The following is a 19784-nucleotide window of genomic DNA, read 5'->3' as shown; positions in this document are numbered from 1 at the left end:
ATGCGGTTGGCGGCGTTTCACTCTACTAACCAATGTGTTTTCACTGACTATTTTTAATTAGCAAATTGTGTCATAAATTTATAACACAATAAATAAAACTAAAAAACATAGGTATTTATTGTGTTATAAATTTATGACATACTTTGCTAATTAAAAATAGTCAGTGAAAACACATTGGTTAGTAGAGTGAAACGCCGCCAACCGCATCAGAATACGACGATCCAGTCGGAAATGGCAGCGTATAATGTACTTCACATTGTGTACCTAAAACAACCCGCCATCTCTGATTGGATAAACCTTTTGAGATGCGGTTTGCGGCATTCAACTCTACTATGTGAGTTCTTTCAAATGAGGTATCACTCGACCCATGCTTCAATTTAAGATTTCCATGTTTTCCTCTGTGGGCCGTCCCCCCATGGTTGGCATGTCATGGTAATAGCAAGGAAAAATAGTTTACATAGCCATATGACACTGTGCAAAGTTTATAGATGTTATCTCCTATGGTTTTTAAAATATTAAGCTGTACCCATACTTTTCAAACACCCTGTATATAAAAGATACTCAGCATAAAATCTCAATAACATATTTATGTTTACAAAATAAAAAAATAAACCCTATTACTATAAGAAAATTATCACCAGCTACCATTTCTTGTTCAAATGTGTTCTGTACTTTATATTTTACATTACTGGCTTTACAGAACGTACCAAAACGTATAATGGACGATGTGTGGGACATGGCAACTCACTTTATTGTTTATCACAGTCAGCTGTGAGTAAAAAATTGACTTTGAGTTACAGTTATGTGAGATTTATTACCAGCCGTCGATATATCATCTGTGTGTACTTATCCACCACTGCAGACCAGTCACTGATGTGTGACCGGTTCGGTACTTTTAGTTTTTCACTACCATTAATATAAAATTGAAAACTGAATGATAAACAAATTCACCATTTATAATAACTACACAAATGCTCTTTTGTCTCTTTATTGTTGAACAGATAACAAATAATGATAGTATTTAGCTGCCAAAGAGAAAAAATAATTTTAATATGTTGCTGCTGAATTTTTCACAATTTTAAATACTAACATGTTGATTTTAAGATAATGTGAAACATAATATTGTGAAAGCGTATATGTGGTTACATATTAAAGCATACTCACCCTTCTCCACCTTCTCTTTGAATTTTCAGTCTGAAGTCCACAGAATTGTGACTGGCCGGTTTCCACTTCAGTACTTCCATACACTGCCCAGTCTTGTAAGGCTAAACACATTTTTAATGTTTTAGAGCGATGCAAACTGTAGGCTACTTAAAATGCCAATCTGGTCATATTTGAAATGGTTTCAAAAATGGTAAAATTTCAGATATTTTAAATGATTAGAAATTGTTTAAATCTTTTAAGTATGAAACAATACACTAGTACAAAATATTTTAAAATTATCTTGCCTTCACCAACCCATAACAAAAGTCATGAACAAACGTAGTTTCACTTTCCTCTCCAAGGTATAATACGTTTTCTGCATAAGTGCCTCGTTCAAACAGAAAGCTATGTGGAAGACATATTTCATCTCTTTCTCATCACTTCAAACAGTGTTTTTTATTTGTGTTTACTTCAGTTTTGTTGGAAATGACATTGACATTTACAAAGCCCTGGTGTAAGTCCGGTTTAAACATACATGTTATGCCCTGGATAGAAATCGATGAAGTGACAGTGATGAGTTGTTATTGTTGAATTCAATAGGAGGATGTTGGAAGGCTCCATCAAATAAACAAGAAAGGGGACAACAGTTTAACAATAAACAGTTTTGGACATATTATAGACTGAAAAAGAAGTGAGGTTTTATTGAGATTACGAGAACAGCTCAGTGCGCAAGCGCAAGTTGGGATATGAAGGTAACACGTGGCTAGACAAGGTATTTTTTTCTTTCCAAAATTTCACTGAAACTTCTCTCGTTTTCATCTTGTAGTTGATCTGTAGGGACATGATCCGTGAATTCAATGTCATCAACAGTTGAAGAGGAAGAAAGTCCATCATTGTCAATGTAACAATCAATTTCACTATTGTGTAATCCAACCAGAACCTCAAAACTCTACTGTATTGTCTATTCAATCAGAATAAGCCACTGTTGCATGTAAATGTAGCTAAATTCATAGAGGAAATAAATAATTCTGAAGTACTGTAACCTAATAGAGAAACTGAAAACTATGAGTTATGTTGATCGAAGATATGACGACACCGTCCAGGTATTCTCTGGTGTAAATGGTATTGCAAAGTTCACGTTCATCTAAATATGTCAATGGGTTAATCTAGTTTGTTATCCTCTAGTTTTTAATTCTTATGTGTTAGATTATCTATCCATCTGAAGAAGAGACCAGGACAGACATTTAAAATTTTTTTAAATGTAGTGAACCTATTTTCTGCAAGACTTTAAAACCTGTTGGCAAATGTTTATAACAATACTTATCCATTCAATAATACATTACTTTTATAGTTAGTACGATATTATAATAAATATCTCTGAACGTGGCTGCCAACATCCGCCTAACCACTAATCTTTTCTATAAAACATGAATCAGTGATGCTACGTTGCTGTTAAACACATCAGCCAGACCAAACAACTGTCACTTACATCATTGGCTGGTTGGAAGATGAGGCCATCCGGTTCATGTGAGAGCTGTCTCGCAAACTTCTCACCGAGTAGACTGCCAGCCTTGGTGACCGGGTAGAACTGCTTCATTCTTATACTGAACGGCTCCAATTCCTTGTTGATCCTGCCCTCGGTGATGGCTTTGTTCCTGGGGCCCACAACATCCACCTGCGCCATCACAATACAATGTTCAACTACTCAGATACATCCAAAATAACCTCTGACAGAGAGAAACTATCAAAGACTGATATGAAAAGATGACATTCAATATTATTACCTCAATGACTTTAAGTCGTAATGGGAATTTCATTTTCATACAGTCAACTCCGTCAGACCTGATGATATCGTATGCAAGGTATCTGGGGATGTTGCGGCCTTCATGTTTGTCTATCACCATTTCCTGAAAAAGTGTAAAACTCCTATTAATTTATCTTCCATCTTATTAAGCTTCTATAAAGAAATCCAAATGAGTCTTTCGAGATTATCCAGTAACACAAAAACTAAGCCAATAATAAGTACCTACTATTTTAAAGACATTTACAGGCATTCAGAAAAAATATAATTTTAATAGCTGCATATCAAATTTTTCATCTCTTACTTTGAAAATACATGGATATTTGTATTGATTATAATAATATATTAAACCCTTTAAATTCTTGAAACACATTTTCAAACCACCCTTACACATTATACGAAAATATCAAAATATAAGGATGCCTATATATATTTTTAATTATCTAGAATTACATTAAGTATGATGTAAACAAAACTTAGCAGTCATCTGTTTACTTACAACTAAGCAATTAATGTGTTAGAAGTAACAGAATGCAAGTCAAATAGTTCTACAAAACAATAATATTTTGTTACCGTTGTCCATCTACAATTTTTCACAAAGAACAACTAAAACATGTTTTACCAAACTTATTTATTGGACAGAGAAATTACAATTTTTGAGGTATTATACAACATTTGGTATACATGTTGTGTTTCTAATAGAAATGTATTGACAAACAATTATTCATCAATAGAAATAATAATATTATTCACTCAACCATCCAATAAATTTAATATTTTTAAATTGGATTATTCAAAAACAAAAGTGCAGAAATAACAGATACATAAATAAATTGGTTGACAACCAAAAAATTAATTAATTATTTCTTTTGATTTAAAGATTCTCAACTTTAGCCCTATTTATTTGCTTCATATGAATTGTTACATAAGTCTTAAATCTGTTGTTTACATTAAAAATACACATTAATTTATTTAAAAAAATAAAATTACAGTATTTTTATGTATATTTCAAATAATGCATTTACTTCATATCAATTTAATAATACTGCTATAAAAATACTATCTGTGTCATAAACAAAAGCAATCTGCCCTGTCAGGATTTAGGAGCAGTGAATTGAGTTATACTGTTACTGGCGGTGGCTGTGGATGAGTAATAGGGGAGGAGTAATTGTGGGTGTAAGTAAAGAAGTTCCAGATATCTGCTTAAGGATGAAAACACTGTATACATTTGCTGTAATTAAAACACAGTCAATATTTTGATAATTGGTATCTGCTCTTATCTTCAACCGTAAAATCCTAAATATTACATTACACAAAAAAGTAAACTATTCAACATAAGTTGATGCATAAACGAAAAATCATGGCACAAAACATATGTACTACTGAAATCCATGATGCTTTCATGTACTTTAGTGTGCTTAACCTTATATTTTAGGATTTGATGACACCTGTCAAAGACAGAGACCAGATACCAGTTGTGGAAACACTGTGTTTCTATAGTTGCAACACAGTAATGACATATTTGGCTAGTGCAGCCTGAACTTGCTTTGACGATGACAGCAAACTATATATAGCACCATATTAAAGGACTTACCCCGTCCAGCAGGGTGTTGGTAAGATGACGGTTGGGAGCCTTGCGGTGTGGGAACCTAAGTCCCTCCACCTGGAACACACTGTTGTCTCTGTCCAGACAGTAGACCTCCCCCTCCTTGAGTACCAGCATCATATATCTGCCACACAAACAGATACAGCTATTATTTTATGTTATTTATTGATACACAGATTTGTAATTTTTATTTAAAATAGAAAAATGTCACTTCTTCCTTCATAAAATGTCACTATTACAACAGATATTTGCTATTGATAAACTCAATTCATACAAATAATCTTTAACTTAGGTAATTTATAATTTATTGAAAAATGTTTTGCTTTGTTGAAAAAAAAACTGAACCCATTCTTATCAACTGTGTTAAGATTCAAAAGTTTTACTTCATTGAAAGGTTGTTAAATCACAGTGTATTTATAACGTAGGTAATGCGGATAACGTAATTCCAATATGTTTTTTACGTTGTCACAAGATTGCGGATCTGCCTTTAATTCCTATACACAGGTTAACAAGACATCACCACTCTATATTACAGTTCCTCTGTAGGTCACATGCTCACCTCGTTCCATCTGCTTTCCAAGACACCCTGTAAGGCATTTTCTGCAGCAGTTTTATGTTTTGTAGATCCATGGAAACTGGCTGGCACCCTGGAAACCCTGACCTGCAAAGTTAAAATGGAAATTTGATAAATTAACTAGTGTATTTGAATAAAGTTGTTACGCATTTCACTTTTTCTAATTTGATATGGTGGCATAACATTTTTCAGTCAGCTTTCTTTCAAGCCATGAGTTTGAAGAAAGACACTGATATAGAAGTATGAGCAACTAATGCACGTAAGTGGTAAAGCTGTAAATTTCACCACACTTTCAGCTATTAGATCATCGCTACTAGTTAAAAAGCCCTTTAAGCTATAGTACATCAGTTGCAAACAGCAATGTGAAAATGGAAACAGCAAGCTAATAGTCTAATTTGTCTATTTAAATAAACATTATTCAGTTTACTTAAATGGTTTAGGAGATTTCCTTTTCAGCATAACTTTTTAAAGAACTATTGACTCCCTGGCAGAATTAATTGAGAGGAAACCTTTCTTTAACTGTAACTTCTTTCCTTACTTGCTAATGTCGTTATTAAACTCATGAACTAAACAATTTAGAAATTCATTGCCTTAAAACTTTTAATTACTACACAGAATTAGTCAATCCTGTGTAATGAAACATGGCATAAGCAAAATATAAGAACTATCATCAGTTTCACCTGAATTGACACCTAAGGGTCTTTATGGTGCTATATGAATATTGAAAATAACAAGAATAACTTCTTGAATATGAAATATCCCTATTGTTACTTGGTATAAAATCGCTTTGAGATCACCTGCAAACTAAATTACACTTTTGCTTCATCATTTCCTGTAATCTGAATTACACTGTTGCTTTTTTAATATACAGCAACCTGAATTACATGGTTGCTTTGAAATCTCCAGCAATCTGAATTACATGGTTGCTTTGAAATCTCCAGCAACCTGAATTGCATGGTTGCTTTGAAATTTCCTTAAACCTGAATTACACTGTTGTTTCAGCATCTACAACTGAATTGCACCATTGGGTTTTGTATAAAAATTGCAAACAAAACACCAATAATATAGAAAAATAATATATAACCACTGTTAATGTGAACTGCAAGTAAGGAACAAACAGTTGATGTGACGTATCTAGACCAGTAGCAAGCCGCTGGTCCTAGTAAACAAAGTGATCATTTATTTATTTTACTTATTCGTTACAGACATTATATACGAGGGTCTTCCAGAAAGTAAAGAACGATTGCGCATCACGGGCGGCGCAGTTCCCCCACCACCGCGGTAGATAGCTTGTTCGTTAGCCACACCTTCTGCCTCAGTGTGAGCTGAGTAGCGGGTACCGTGAGGTCACGTTTGCGTCTCCTGTGAAAGTTTAAAATGGCGGCGTTAATTGAAAATCCCGCCAAGTGTGAACTGCGTAGTGTGATACGGTTTTCTGAATGCACAGAATGTTCGACCTATTGAAATTTATAGGCAAATTAAGGCAGTTTACGGTGACAATGCGATGAACGAGTCATCAGTGAGAAAATTGTAGTGTATTTAGTGTGAGAAGTACTAAGTTGGTAGGGATCCATAGTGATATTTAATGTCTGCACCAGTGATGTTGGCAGTATGTATTGTCAGGCGATGTAACATACGATGTGGTCTAAAAGAATAAAGAATGCTCATAGGCTGCTCTCCTGTGACGTCACATCACGCCACTACCCTACAACCAACGGTCCCAAGCTGGCCAGCCCAGCAGTCCACCCGGAGTCCACCACCAGACACCGTCATGTAACCTCCTCCGCGTCCCGTCCGTTCCTTTACGAGCGGTCCTAGAGCAATGTTACTCTAAAATGTGTAGTTTAATTATTCTTCCCGACCCATAGAGAGTACAGTGTCGACCCCCGCATACATTACAGTGGCGACGAGGAAAACAACTGCAACAATGGAACGTCGCTTACAGTGGCGACGAGGAAAACAACTGCAACAGTGAATTACAGTGATTTAGTGCGGAAGGGCAACAAGCGTAATGAACACGTGCAAATAACAACGAATGTGCAGGGACATTCGGGACATTGAAACAGTGAATTACAGTGATATAGTGCGGAAGGGCATACTATCGTAATGAACACGTGCAAATAACCGCGAATGTGCAAGGACATTCCGGACATTTCCAAACGGTCGGGAGTAGTAAGGTACGCCGATCGATATAAACTATTCTTGGTGTAAGCAGCGCACAAGCTGATTTTAATCGTTGCAATTAATGCCGTTAGAACGATTATTTTTACCGGGGACATTTTAAACAGTTATTACGGAGTGTACAAGAAAACAAAATGGCAACTATCGGGTCTATGGGTTATTTTGATAGTGCGGAAGAATCGTGGCAGTCTTATATAGAGAGATTTGAGTTTTTTATTGATTGTAATGATATCGATAATTCAAAGAAACTAAGCACTTTGTTGACAGTTATGGGTGTAAGGACCTATACGTTACTGAAAGACTTAATTACACCAGACAAACCGTCTGACAAGTCGTACAAGGAAATTGTGGACACTATAGCGAATCATCTGCATCCCAAGCCTTCTTTTATCACGGAAAGATTTAAATTCAGTAGGCGGAATCAATTGGATCATGAAACGGTTAGCGATTATATGGTGCATTTAAAACAGTTATCTAAGTATTGTGAATTTGGTGATAAATTGCCAGACTACTTAAGGGACAGATTAGTCGCGGGTCTGCGAGACCAACAGATACAGAAAAGACTTCTCGGGGAGGAGAACCTCACTTATGAAAAAGCCGTGCAACTAGCTACTGCAATGGAATATTGCTGAGAAGGGGGCGGCCCAGATGACAACTGCAGGAGGACGTATTCACCGGATGCAGAGCAGCGGGTCGATTACCGAAAAGGACACAGGCGGCGAGCATCGCAGCGAGACGGTCATCGGACGGCGGGAAGGCGCTGGGAGACATCACCTGCTATTGTTGCGGCAAGCGAGGATCACACACAGCATCGCAATGTCGGTTTCGTGAGTACACGTGTAATCATTGTAAAAAGAAGGGACACCTTGAAAGAGTTTGTAGATCGAAAAATTATGTTAACAAACCTAATGAGAACAAACCAAATGTTTTTACAAATAGGTCTAAGGAGCCTTCAGCTAAAGGGAAACAGTTTTTACAGCAATAAAAAGCAATATGTTTATAAAGGTAGGCAGCACTATGTAGAGGAAAAGTAAAGAATCAAGCAGAGTCCGGTTTCAGATAATCATCACTGGAAACATAAAGACAATGACGATGTGTATGACATTTCCAATCTATTTACGGTTAAAGAAATAGAAACTAAGATTAATAAAATTGAGCCAATAACGGTACAGTTATTAGTGGAAAGTAAGGAAATTGTATTTGAAGTCGATAGTGGAGCTTGTGTTTCAGTTATGTCAGAAAAAGATTGTAAGACTAAGTTAGGAAATATAAACATGTATCCAACTAGCTTAGTATTAAGTTCATATACACATGAAAAGATCAGGCCTTTAGGTAAGGTTATGGTCAATGTACAACATAAAGGTAAAGAGAAAACAATTAGCTTTTATACATCGTAGCTAATGGGGCTAATCCCTTGTTAGGGCGTGATTGGATGCAAAGCATTAGATTTAACAGTTAGAGTGCCTAGTAATGTAAACAATGTACAGTCAGCTGATCGCACGAGCATGGTGGGGGTTGTACCAACTGCAGGGCGGCAGCGCGGCAGACGCATGCACGCCTGTCAGTGGAAGCCACAACACACTGGTAGAGGTAAAACAAACAAACATCTGTCAATCCGTCTGTTGTCAACAACAACAAACAAGTAGAATTACTGTACAATGAGTTTCCAAATGTATTTACGGATAAGTTGGGATGTTTCAAGGGTGCACCAGTTAAATTAAAGTTAAAAGAAAATGTAGTACCAAAATACTTTAAACCTAGGACGTTAACCTTTTACACTTAAAGAAAAAGTAGAAGCCGAGCTGACTAGACTAGAACAAGAGAACGTTATTTCACCAGTAGATACCAGTTGAATGGGGGACTCCCCATTGTAACCAATTATTAAGGCTAATGGGAAAATAAGAATTTGTGGGGATTATAAAAATAACTGTAAATCCTTTCTTGGAGGTAGACCGACACCCGTTACCGAAAATTGAAGAAATATTTGCCAGCCCTACAAAAACGGAGAAAAAAATTTCTCTAAAATAGATTTATCTTCAGCTTATCAGCAGCTTAAACTAGATGTAGATAGTCAAACGTATTGTACAATTAGCACACACAAAGGATTGTATGCTTACAATCGCCTATGTTTTGGTATCAGTTCAGCACCGGGAATTATTCCAGAGAATAATAGAACGAACATTACAAGGTATCCCGGGGGTAACTGTATTTTTAGATGACATTCTAGTAACAGGTAAAAACAATGAGGAACACATGCATAGACTTAGACTAGTGTGTCAAAGACTTGAAGACAATGGGTTCACAGTGAGCAAGAACAAATGTAAATTTTTTCTGTGACAGTTTAGAATATTTTAGGTTTTGTTATCAGTAAACAAGGGTTGCATACCGCACCTAGTAAGGTTGAAGCAATTGTCAAGGCACCTGAACCTCAAAATGTGACACAGCTTAAAGCCTTCCTTGGTCTTGTTAATTACTATTCACGTTTCATTCCTAGGATATCCACTATTTTAACCCCAATGTAATCAGTTGTTAAGAAAAGGGATACCGATTTTGTATTTAATTTAGCATGTAAGAAGGCACTACAAGAGATTAAGCAAAAGTTAATCTCTGCTGAAGTTTTAGCGCATTATGATCCTGCATTTACCACTAGTGGTAGCCAGTTGATGCTAGTCCCATATGGCATTGCATCAGTTTTGAGTCAGATTCAATACGACGGTACAGAAAGACCTATATCATTCGCAAGTAGAGTGTTAAATAGCGCTGAGAAAAAACTATTCACAAATAGATAAGGAAGCATTAAGCATTGTATTTGGTGTTAAGAAATTTAGTCAATATTTATATGGTACACAGTTTTTGTTAAAGACTGATCATAAGCCTTTAGTGGCTATTTTTGGACCAAAGAAAGGGTTTACCTGCTTTCGCAGCCAGTAGGTTACAACGATACGCTTTGTTTTTAAGTGGTTTCCAATATGAGATTGTGTATGTTAAGTCCCAAAACCATGGCAATGCCGATGGTTTATCTAGATTACCTGTAAATAGTGAGATTAAAGATGAAATCTCGGATGATGACCTTAATATTAATGTCATAGGTACCTATTTGCAGTGTTTAGCTGAAAATGACATACCATTAAGCTATGTAGACATAAAAAGAGAATCAATGGTAGATAGTGAAATCAAAAAGGTAATATCCTATGTAGAATTAGGTTGGCCTATTGTAACTGAACCAGATCTAAAGCCATTTGAAATTAGACAGTCGGAATTAACCTTGGAGCAAGGAATCCTAATGTGGGGGGTACAGGGTGGTAATACCTAAAAGGTTCAGAATAAACATTCTGAACGAATTGCATACTTCACACATTAGGTATTGGTTTCGCATGAAGGCATTAGCCCGTGTGCATATGTATGGTGGCTAATATCGACCGGGACATAGAACAACTAGCTAACAGCTGTGCAGCCTGTTTGGAGGAACGAGCAAAACCGCCCAAGGCTTTCCTGCATCATTGGAATGTTCCGGAACGAGTTTGGTCTCGAATTCATATTGATTTTTTGGACCTTTTCAGTCCAAGTTAATTTTTTGGTGGTAAAAGATGCGTACTCTAAGTGGCCAGAGGTGTTGCCCGTGTGCTTCAACGGCAGCTGTTCACACGATTGTGAAATTAAGGGAATTATTTAGTAGGTAATGGTATTGTAGACCACATAGTGTCCGACAACGGACCACCTTTTACCAGTCAAGAGTTTAAAGAATTTTTGATGTCAAACGGTATCAAACACACGTTTTTCACCACCATACCACCCAGAAACCAATGGTTTTGGCAGAACGGTCAGTCAGAACTATTAAAAATAAATTGAAAACAGCTCTTCATAATTCCAAGGATTTAGAATTAGCTTTGAGTAACTTCCTGTTCACTTATAGAAATACAGTGCATTCTACTACCAATCTATCGCCAGCTCAATTAATGTTGGGCAGATCGCTAAAGTCTAGGTTAGATTTAATTCGCCCAAATGTTAAAGCAATAATGTCAGATAATCAAGAAAAACAACGATTGTACTATAGGGGTACTAAAACTAGACAGTTTTAGCTATTGGACAACCAATCATAGCCAGAGATTACAGAGGTAGAAATAAGTGATACCAGGTGTGGTAGTTTCACAATTAGGACCAGTCACGTATTTAGTTGAACTGAATACGGGCATGAGGTGGAAACGACATATCGACCATTGGTAGGTTTACAGTGTAGTCCGGAAATGTCTGAGTTGACAACAATGCCTAGACTCCCAGACGCAAGCGTGGCAACAGAGCACACGCAGGAAACGATCGATATTACAGTCGCGGGACAGAGCGAGCGCAAGGTCGCCAGTACTTTTAGCAACGACCTTGCCCCCCTCTCCGCAAAACCATAACAATAACAGAAACGCTCAGGGGCAAAGCCCAGCCCACGTTACAAATGTAAACAATAACAGTTCCAGCGTTTCACCCAAACAAATGACACCTGTTAGACGATACCCACTAAGGGATCGTAAACCTTTAGTCAAAATGGACTTGTAAATACAACCCAATTGTGACTTGTATATAATTAATATTGTTTAAGCATTATTATTATCGATTTGTTAATTGTGTTCATTCAATGTGTTATTAATTGCTATATTCTGATTTATTGGTTTTGATTGAAGTGTTTGTGATTTGTGTTAAATGATTATATTGAGTTTGTATTTTGTTCTCTATAATCTATACTTACAAAAATAAAAGAGTATAATGTCAATTTTCTTATTCATTGTAATTGATTTAAAATTGGAGAATTGTAAAAACAAATTGTAATTGATAAAAATTTCTAAAATTGTAGGGGACTTATGTATTTAAGGGGGAGGATTGTAGTGTATTTAGTGTGAGAAGTACTAAGTTTGGTAGGGATCCATAGTGATATTTAATGTCTGCACCAGTGATGTTGGCAGTATGTATTGTCAGGCGATGTAACATACGATGTGGTCTAAAAGAATAAAGAATGCTCATTAGGCTGCTCTCCTGTGACGTCACATCACGCCCACTACCCTACAACCAACGGTCCAAGCTGGCCAGCCAGCAGTCCACCCGGAGTCCACCACCAGACACCGTCATGTAACCTCCGCGTCCCCGTCCGTTCCTTTACGAGCGGTCCTAGAGCAATGTTACTCTAAATGTGTAGTTTAATTAATTATTCTTCCCGACCCATAGAGAGTACAGTGTCGACCCGCATACATTACAAAAATGGTGCATTCAATTTAAGGAAGGTCGAACTAATGTGCACGACGAGGAACGAAGTGGAAGGCCGTCACTCGTTACTGACGAGTTTGGCAGCGAAAGTTGATGGAAAAATTCAACAAAACCGTCGTTTCACTTTGAGTGGTCTAGTGGAATTTTTTCCACAAATTTCAAGGTCGCTTTTTGCACGAAATAGTGACTGAACGTCTTGGTTATCAGAAAATGTTGTGCTCGTTGGGTGCCTAAGATTCTTACTGATGTCCACAAGACTAAACGGATGGGAGCAGTTCTTGAGTTTTTGACTCAGTATGACGAAGAAGGTGATGCGTTTCTTGACCGCATCGTAACGGGTGACGAAACTTGGGTTTCCTATCGAACCCCGGAAACAAAGCTCCAGTCAATGGAATGGCATCACTCGAATTCACCAACAAAAAACAGGAAAGAAAAACCAAATTTGAACACCAGGAAATTGATGGCAACAGTTTTTTGGGGACCGAAAAGGCCTAATCCATGTGGGGTTCATGCCGAGAGGCGAAACAATCAACTCAGAGGCCTACATCGAGACCTTGCATCGGCTTCGCCGTGCTATTCAGAACAAACGACGCGGAATGCTGTCGTCGAAAGTGGTGCTGATCCACGACAATGCTCGGCCCTCATTGCAGTGCACGAACCAAAGCAGAAACTCAATTCTTTCAAATGACAAATCTTCGGACACCCTCCGTATAGTCCAGATCTGGCTCCGAGTGACTATCACTTGTTTCCAAAGTTGAAAGTGTTTTTAGGCGGAAAAAACTTTTTGGGTGACGAAGACCTCAAAGAAGGAGTAAAAACGTGGCTTCATTCCTTGGCGGCAGAACAGTATAACGTCGGTATAGAAAAAACTGGTGCCACGCTACAACAAGTGCCTTGACAGTTCCGGCGATTTTGTAGAAAAATAGAGTAAGTTTATAAGTATTTATAAATAAATTTTCATGGCTCTTATCTTTTGTTTTTATTGACTTATAACAAAACGTTCTTTACTTTCTGGAAGAACCCTCGTATATATATATATATATATTTATTTTTATATATATATATATATGAAGACATCAATAGCTAAAGGAGCTAAGAGCCAAAATTATCATTTTCGAGTTATTGATACCTAAGGGATGTATGAACGGATGCCCATGCATGGCTAAAAGAGCTAAGGTCCAACGCCATTATAAACAGGGGAAACAACGTGCGCAAACTGGATGCGCAGTAAGAACCATGGCTTTGGGCGCGCTAAAAAGGAGCTAAAGAACCAATCAGCTGAGGTGGTGTATTTCGACATCACTGTTGCATTGTAGAGCTTGTTTACATCTCAGATGTTTCTTATTGTAGTTTAATAAGATGAATGTTGATCCTAATGATTCAGCTGCTTTTGAGATTGAACATAAAACAGCTCCTTTTAGAGAAAGGATGAGGAAAGCGAGATTAAGAGGAGAACCATACGTAACTCAGAAGAAGAAATTGAAGCCTGGAGACTGCCACCGACCAATGAGGTTAGTTTATAAAATTTAAACTATATTATGGATATTATTATTGAAGCTTTTTAGGCTTACATATTATTAAAGCATAATGTATAACTTTTAACTATAACTTAAAACTTATATGTTTAAAAAATACAATAACCTTAAATCTAACCTCACTTTACTTCAAGCCTAACATGTTATAGCCTAATCCTATGACTTCTAACGTTGCTTTATAGTGCTTAATCGTACTTCCTCTATCTAATATAAAAGCGTGTACCCACATAAATTACTTTTCATATTATTATTAAGCCTAATGATTATTGTTTGTTCCAGACAATATGCAAATGCAAGTTATCATGCCGGGATATTTCTCACATGAAGATAAAGCTCCACCAAGAGTTCAGTCAGCTCGATGGAAACGCCCAAGGAAATTATTTATTCGGCCTTGTTGATGTTTTAAATATTGGTAGACGAAGATTTAAGACGTATGAAGAAGCTGGACAGAGTAGGAGACAAGTTACTGTAAGTTACACAGTGCCGAACGTGTGAAGGAGGATTTCATAAAGGTATGTAAACAGACTTTTATGAACATATTTGGTATTCAATCAAGCAAGAGGCTTGAGAATATAGTAAAAAAGAAAAAAGCAGGTGAAACTACTTTCAAAGATAATCGAGGAGGTTTGAAGACCTACAAATACACTTTCCAAGACCGTAAAATTGTTTAGAGCTCATGTAAACAGTTTTCCAAGAGATGAGAGCCACTATGGGCGGAAAAAAGTCCAATAAGGAGTATTTGAGCAGTGATTTAAATGTACCTAAGATGTACAAAGCTTTCTTGATCAAATTTCCTGACTCTCAAATTAAAATTGAGTTTTATCGCAAAGTCTTTAGGAAAGATTTTTAATCTCTCTTTCAGGTCCCCACGAGTAGATACTTGTAAAACATGCGACTTGCTCAACATTCAGTCCAAATCTCTTGATGCTGTGGAAGCAAATAAAGCAAAAAGAGATTTAAAACTGCATCATTTACAAGCTGAAAGTGCATTTGAAGCAATGAAAAAAGATGCTTTGGATAGTGCTTTGCCTAGTAGCACGAAAGTCAATGTCGTAATGGATTTGCAAAAAGTATTTCCATTGCCAAAACTAACCCACAGTGAAATGTATTATTCGAGGCAGCTTTCGTGCTTCAACTTTGGTATTCACGTATCCAATACTGGAGATGGTATCATGTGCTTGTGGCACGAGGGCATATCCGGGAGAGGTGGAAACCAGATGGCGTCATGTCTGCTAGAAGCGATCAATTCTGGTACTTTGGATTCCAACAAAAAACATTTGACTGTTTGGAGTGATAACTGTGGGGGGCAGTTAAAAAATCGCATGCTTGTTTTCCTTTACATGAATGCTGACAAACTCAGGTTTCTTTGATACAATTCAACATAAACTACCTTGTAGTGGGTCACAGTTTTTCATCTGCAGACAGAGACTTTGCTATAATCGAGAAAAGGGCTAAGGTGTGCAAGATGCAAGTTGTGGAAGATGTAAAAAGAAGTTATTTTGTCATCTAGATCAGCAAAGCCATTCAAAGTTTTGGACATGAAAAAGAGATTTTTCGATTTTGATAGTGCCTCATCAGAATATCTCGACACAAAGGCATTGAAAATTTCTAAGATAAGTAGCATGAAGTTTACCAACAGAAAGCAAGGTACTGTGTACTACAAGAACAACTTCGGTGAGTTGCAAACGTGGAATGAAGTCAACGTTTTGAAGGCTGGGGTCAAAATAGAAGACATTGCATCCTTTTGTCTAAGAAAACTTGATGATGGCGTTGAACTAACTCAAAGCAAGAAAACTGACCTTTCCAAAATGATACCGTATCTAGATGAGAAAAACAAACACTTTTTTCGTCAGCTTGTTCGATAAATTGTTAAAAATAAACAAATTAACAATCTAAGTAAAAAATGAAAATAAAAAAAAAAAAAAAAAAAATAAAATTGAAACTTTTTATTTAATGGTAACAAGAGTTTGCAAAGATGTGTACTTTTACTTCAAACTTGTAAAAAAATACTTTTGTAAAATAAAATTACTTTATTTAAGAAAAGTTGCAGTGTTTTTTTTTTAATTACCAACAATTTACATTTTGGCTTTTAGCTCCTTTAGCTATTGATGTCTTCATATATATATTTATTTATTTATTTTGACAAGTTTATTAATTTTTTCCATACAAGAGATCTTTCTTTGTAACACATTGCTTTCAGTTCAAATGTTGTATTGTTCCCTAAAAATGGTGGTTATGAATTTATGTCAAAACTAGCTTCTGTCAAGGTCTAATATTCACTTTTATTAATTTTTTTATGCTTCCAGAATTTCCAGAAGTTTTCACATTGATGTCATTTAATCAATGATATGACACACACTTATATCCAGGAAGGCCAAGAATAACATCAGTATCACAAAACCATCAAATTATGTGTAGTATCAAAACATATTGACTTACTTGTGCCATCCGCACATCTGCTGCACAATTGTCTGTATTTTGCCAAGTCTTGGCTGGTCCAGGACTGGATGTATGCCTGGCACTCCTTCCATAAACACTGGATTCTTGTTGTTTACTTCCCGGCGTCTCTTCTTATTTTTTCCACCTCCACTAAAAACATGCATACATTTAGGATTTGAAAGAGGAATCACAAAATCCTTTCATAACACTGTTGTTTTACCTCCATAGAAATTTAAGAATTTAACCATGTTAACAATGTTTCAACACAGAGTGAACTAGAAAACATAAATGTTAGTTAAGACACAGGCTGCATAAATCTATGAATCTTTAAATACAGTTCAACAGAACCAATAAATATAGTTAGTTCTTCATATTGTACAGTGTAAAAAATGAAATTTTCCATCGCCATTACTGTCATTACTTACAGTATAATTGCTATGACTGTACTTCTATAAATGACAGGCCTATCAGTCTCCAGATTAAATTGCAAAATATTATGAACATCCAACAGGATTCCATCCCAATCAATTAAGGTAAGCAGAACTCAAATTTCTGATGGCCTTATGATGTAGTAGGTACCTGGTGTCAGATGAGTCACCACCCTCATGTTTTCTTCTTTGAGGTTTCCACGAAGTAGATTCATCTTCCTCATCAGATTCTGGAAACACAGACCATGAATATAAATTATCTGATGAAAACACACACCCAAAGGGGAGTACAATGAGAAATAAATAATCTTGCTTTGTCTTTGATAGTGACTCAAAGGAGTCTTCTTTAATCCTGGAACTAGCAGTCAAACTCATCTTAGTGGCGGAGTATTTTTTGTACCTCAGATTTTATATTTGTTTTATTATCATATGTATAGTATAAAATATTTATATTATATACCATTTTATTTAGCAAATTTTCAAGGAACATTTTCCTTAAAATTAATGAGTATATAATATGTATTTTAGATGTAGTCAACGCACAATTGCATACTTTGAAAAAATTAAAAAATGTTCGTTCTTAGTTTTTGATTTTGACAAGTTACAATTGGTGAGGGGGAAAATATACATAGCATGGATAGAGCACTTAACACTTTCAGTGCTAAACATTTATGACAGGTCACTTCTCTTAGTGCCAAGCATTCTTTTAGTGTTTGTGTAGTGTTCAACAAAATAATTCATAACTTAAAAAAAAAAAAAAAAAAACATTATGAGATTATTTTTCTTTTACTATGTAGGGGAGAAAGTAAGCTATGACTTTAAATATTTGTTTGTATAATAAAACATATTAAAATTTTGAAATACAAAAATTGTAATTTTATTACCTTAATTTATTTGTATGTATCTTTTTTATTGTTGCATATGTACATAGAAACAAACATAACAATATTCGAGTTTTGGGTCTTTTTATAACTGAGTTTAGATTTTTTTAATAATTGGCATTTGTGTAGTGTTCCACAAAATAATTCATAACTTTTTCAAACAAACATAATGGGATGATATTTGTTTTATTGTCTTGTGGTAAAAGTAGTATATGACTTATAAAATTTGTTATATATATGAGTGCAAAATATAGAAAATCTGCACTCACACAAAAGTTGTCACACATTTTTGGCAAAGAGCTTTTACCAGCTGTAACAACTCAAATCAGCATAGATAATCTATATTTATTTGATTTATAATGTATAAAGTACAATGCCGTATGTCAACATTTAGTAACAGAATAATAAATATTTGAAAAGCCGATCTTGTCGGCCCTCTGCCCTTTACGGAAATACCCGTGGGCCGATCTCATCGACTCTTGGCATTCAAAGAGTTAATTTTGAGTAAAACCAAAAAGAGTAAAAGGTGTAAATGTATTTTACATATTATGGTAAAATAACATTTTTTTTTTAAGTGTACAGATGGTCAAAATCGAAACTTGCCAAAAAAGTTAGATCTCAATGTTTACTTTTCATTATTTAATTTGCCAACTTTTTTTCCAAAAAATAACACTTTTGACTTACAATAGTGCAAAATAAATGTTACTAAGAAAATTAAAATTCTCAAATATCACTAGATCGATTGCGAAAATTACGGTTCATAGACTTAAATAAACTGTAATAACTCACCAAAACACATGTTCACAATAACACTGAAACATATAATTACTACTTGTAATACTTGTAAATAAGTAACAACCACAGTCATGTAATTGGTAGAATAAAAAACAGCTCATTGGTCGCAGCGTGCAGCTGGTTCAGTACGCACAAGAACGTAAGAAATAATTCAGAGATTACAAAACATATAGGTATGTAATAGAACATGAAAACAAACAAAAAGTTTATTGTTTAAGTAAATACGTTTTGAGCATATTTTAAAGACGTAATAACAAAAAAACATAAATTGTGTTAAAAGACCCAATATCAGGCGCTGCCATCCAGAATACAACTAAAGGATCTGATATAATTTTTTTGCCAGTTGCAGGATTAATTAGCTCCTTAACTTCACCTAGTAGAATGAATATTTTATGAATTCAACCACATATGTTGCCAATGAAGTAAAGCTATACAATTTTCAGAAGATGCAATCAACTCACCGTTGCACCAATCTGGGAGTGGAGGCGCTGCTGGAGTGTACTGGACCTCGTCATAACGTTTAAACAATTCTTCCAGGTAATCTTGTTTGTAAATACCTGGGGGTCTGCAAGGCCACATTAATAATGACTCATTCAACAAACAGTTAATTATTTTTAGTAATGTAAACCATAAACTTTTAAATAACCTTTTCAAAATTATCCTAGAATGTTTTTAAATATACACAGGCTTAATTGTAAATCAAGCCAATGTGTTAATATAAGATATTTAACTTTGTGGAATATAATACATTCATGAAAGGTGTAGAAACCTACACACATTAATTTATATGAAAATGTAATTCTGTCATACCAGTATAAAATATTCTTATCCCTTCGGCTGCCAGACAAATTAGCTTGTTTTCCAATACTGCAATTTTTAACACACGTCTGTAAAACTGAATTCTGGCAGTTTATGCATAGTTTTTAACTCCGAAAACATGACATTAGCAGTGAAAGTGTGAATAAAAAAGTAGATAACAAACATTATATCAACAAGGCCCCGTGAACATAAGTGCAAAATTGAATCTTTTTGAAATCTATTACATACTCAATGATACTCATTTATTACCGGTAAAGATTACATACATTGTCACATTGAAAAACACAATATTGTACATTTCAATTTTAAAAGCAATGCAATCCTCCAGTTCGTCC

The 19784-nt window shown here is 35.5% G+C and overlaps 1 protein-coding gene across 1 annotated transcript in view; it reads right to left on the bottom strand.

Moving 5' to 3' along the window:
- The window catches only part of LOC124364860 (mRNA-capping enzyme), a 42357-nt gene that overhangs the window by 6673 nt on the left and 15900 nt on the right, over positions 1-19784 (bottom strand). Inside the window, 8 exon segments of the mRNA XM_046820652.1 lie at positions 1165-1265; positions 2633-2818; positions 2928-3050; positions 4539-4674; positions 5110-5211; positions 16527-16676; positions 17106-17184; positions 19092-19195. Of these exon segments, the coding sequence (XP_046676608.1) occupies positions 1165-1265; positions 2633-2818; positions 2928-3050; positions 4539-4674; positions 5110-5211; positions 16527-16676; positions 17106-17184; positions 19092-19195 (981 nt within the window).

This window comes from Homalodisca vitripennis, chromosome 6, assembly GCF_021130785.1.
Source record: "Homalodisca vitripennis isolate AUS2020 chromosome 6, UT_GWSS_2.1, whole genome shotgun sequence".
In the NCBI taxonomy this organism is placed as follows: Eukaryota; Metazoa; Arthropoda; class Insecta; order Hemiptera; family Cicadellidae; genus Homalodisca; species Homalodisca vitripennis.
Note: the sequence above shows the minus strand (reverse complement) of the source record. Positions and strands in the feature narration are given on the sequence as shown.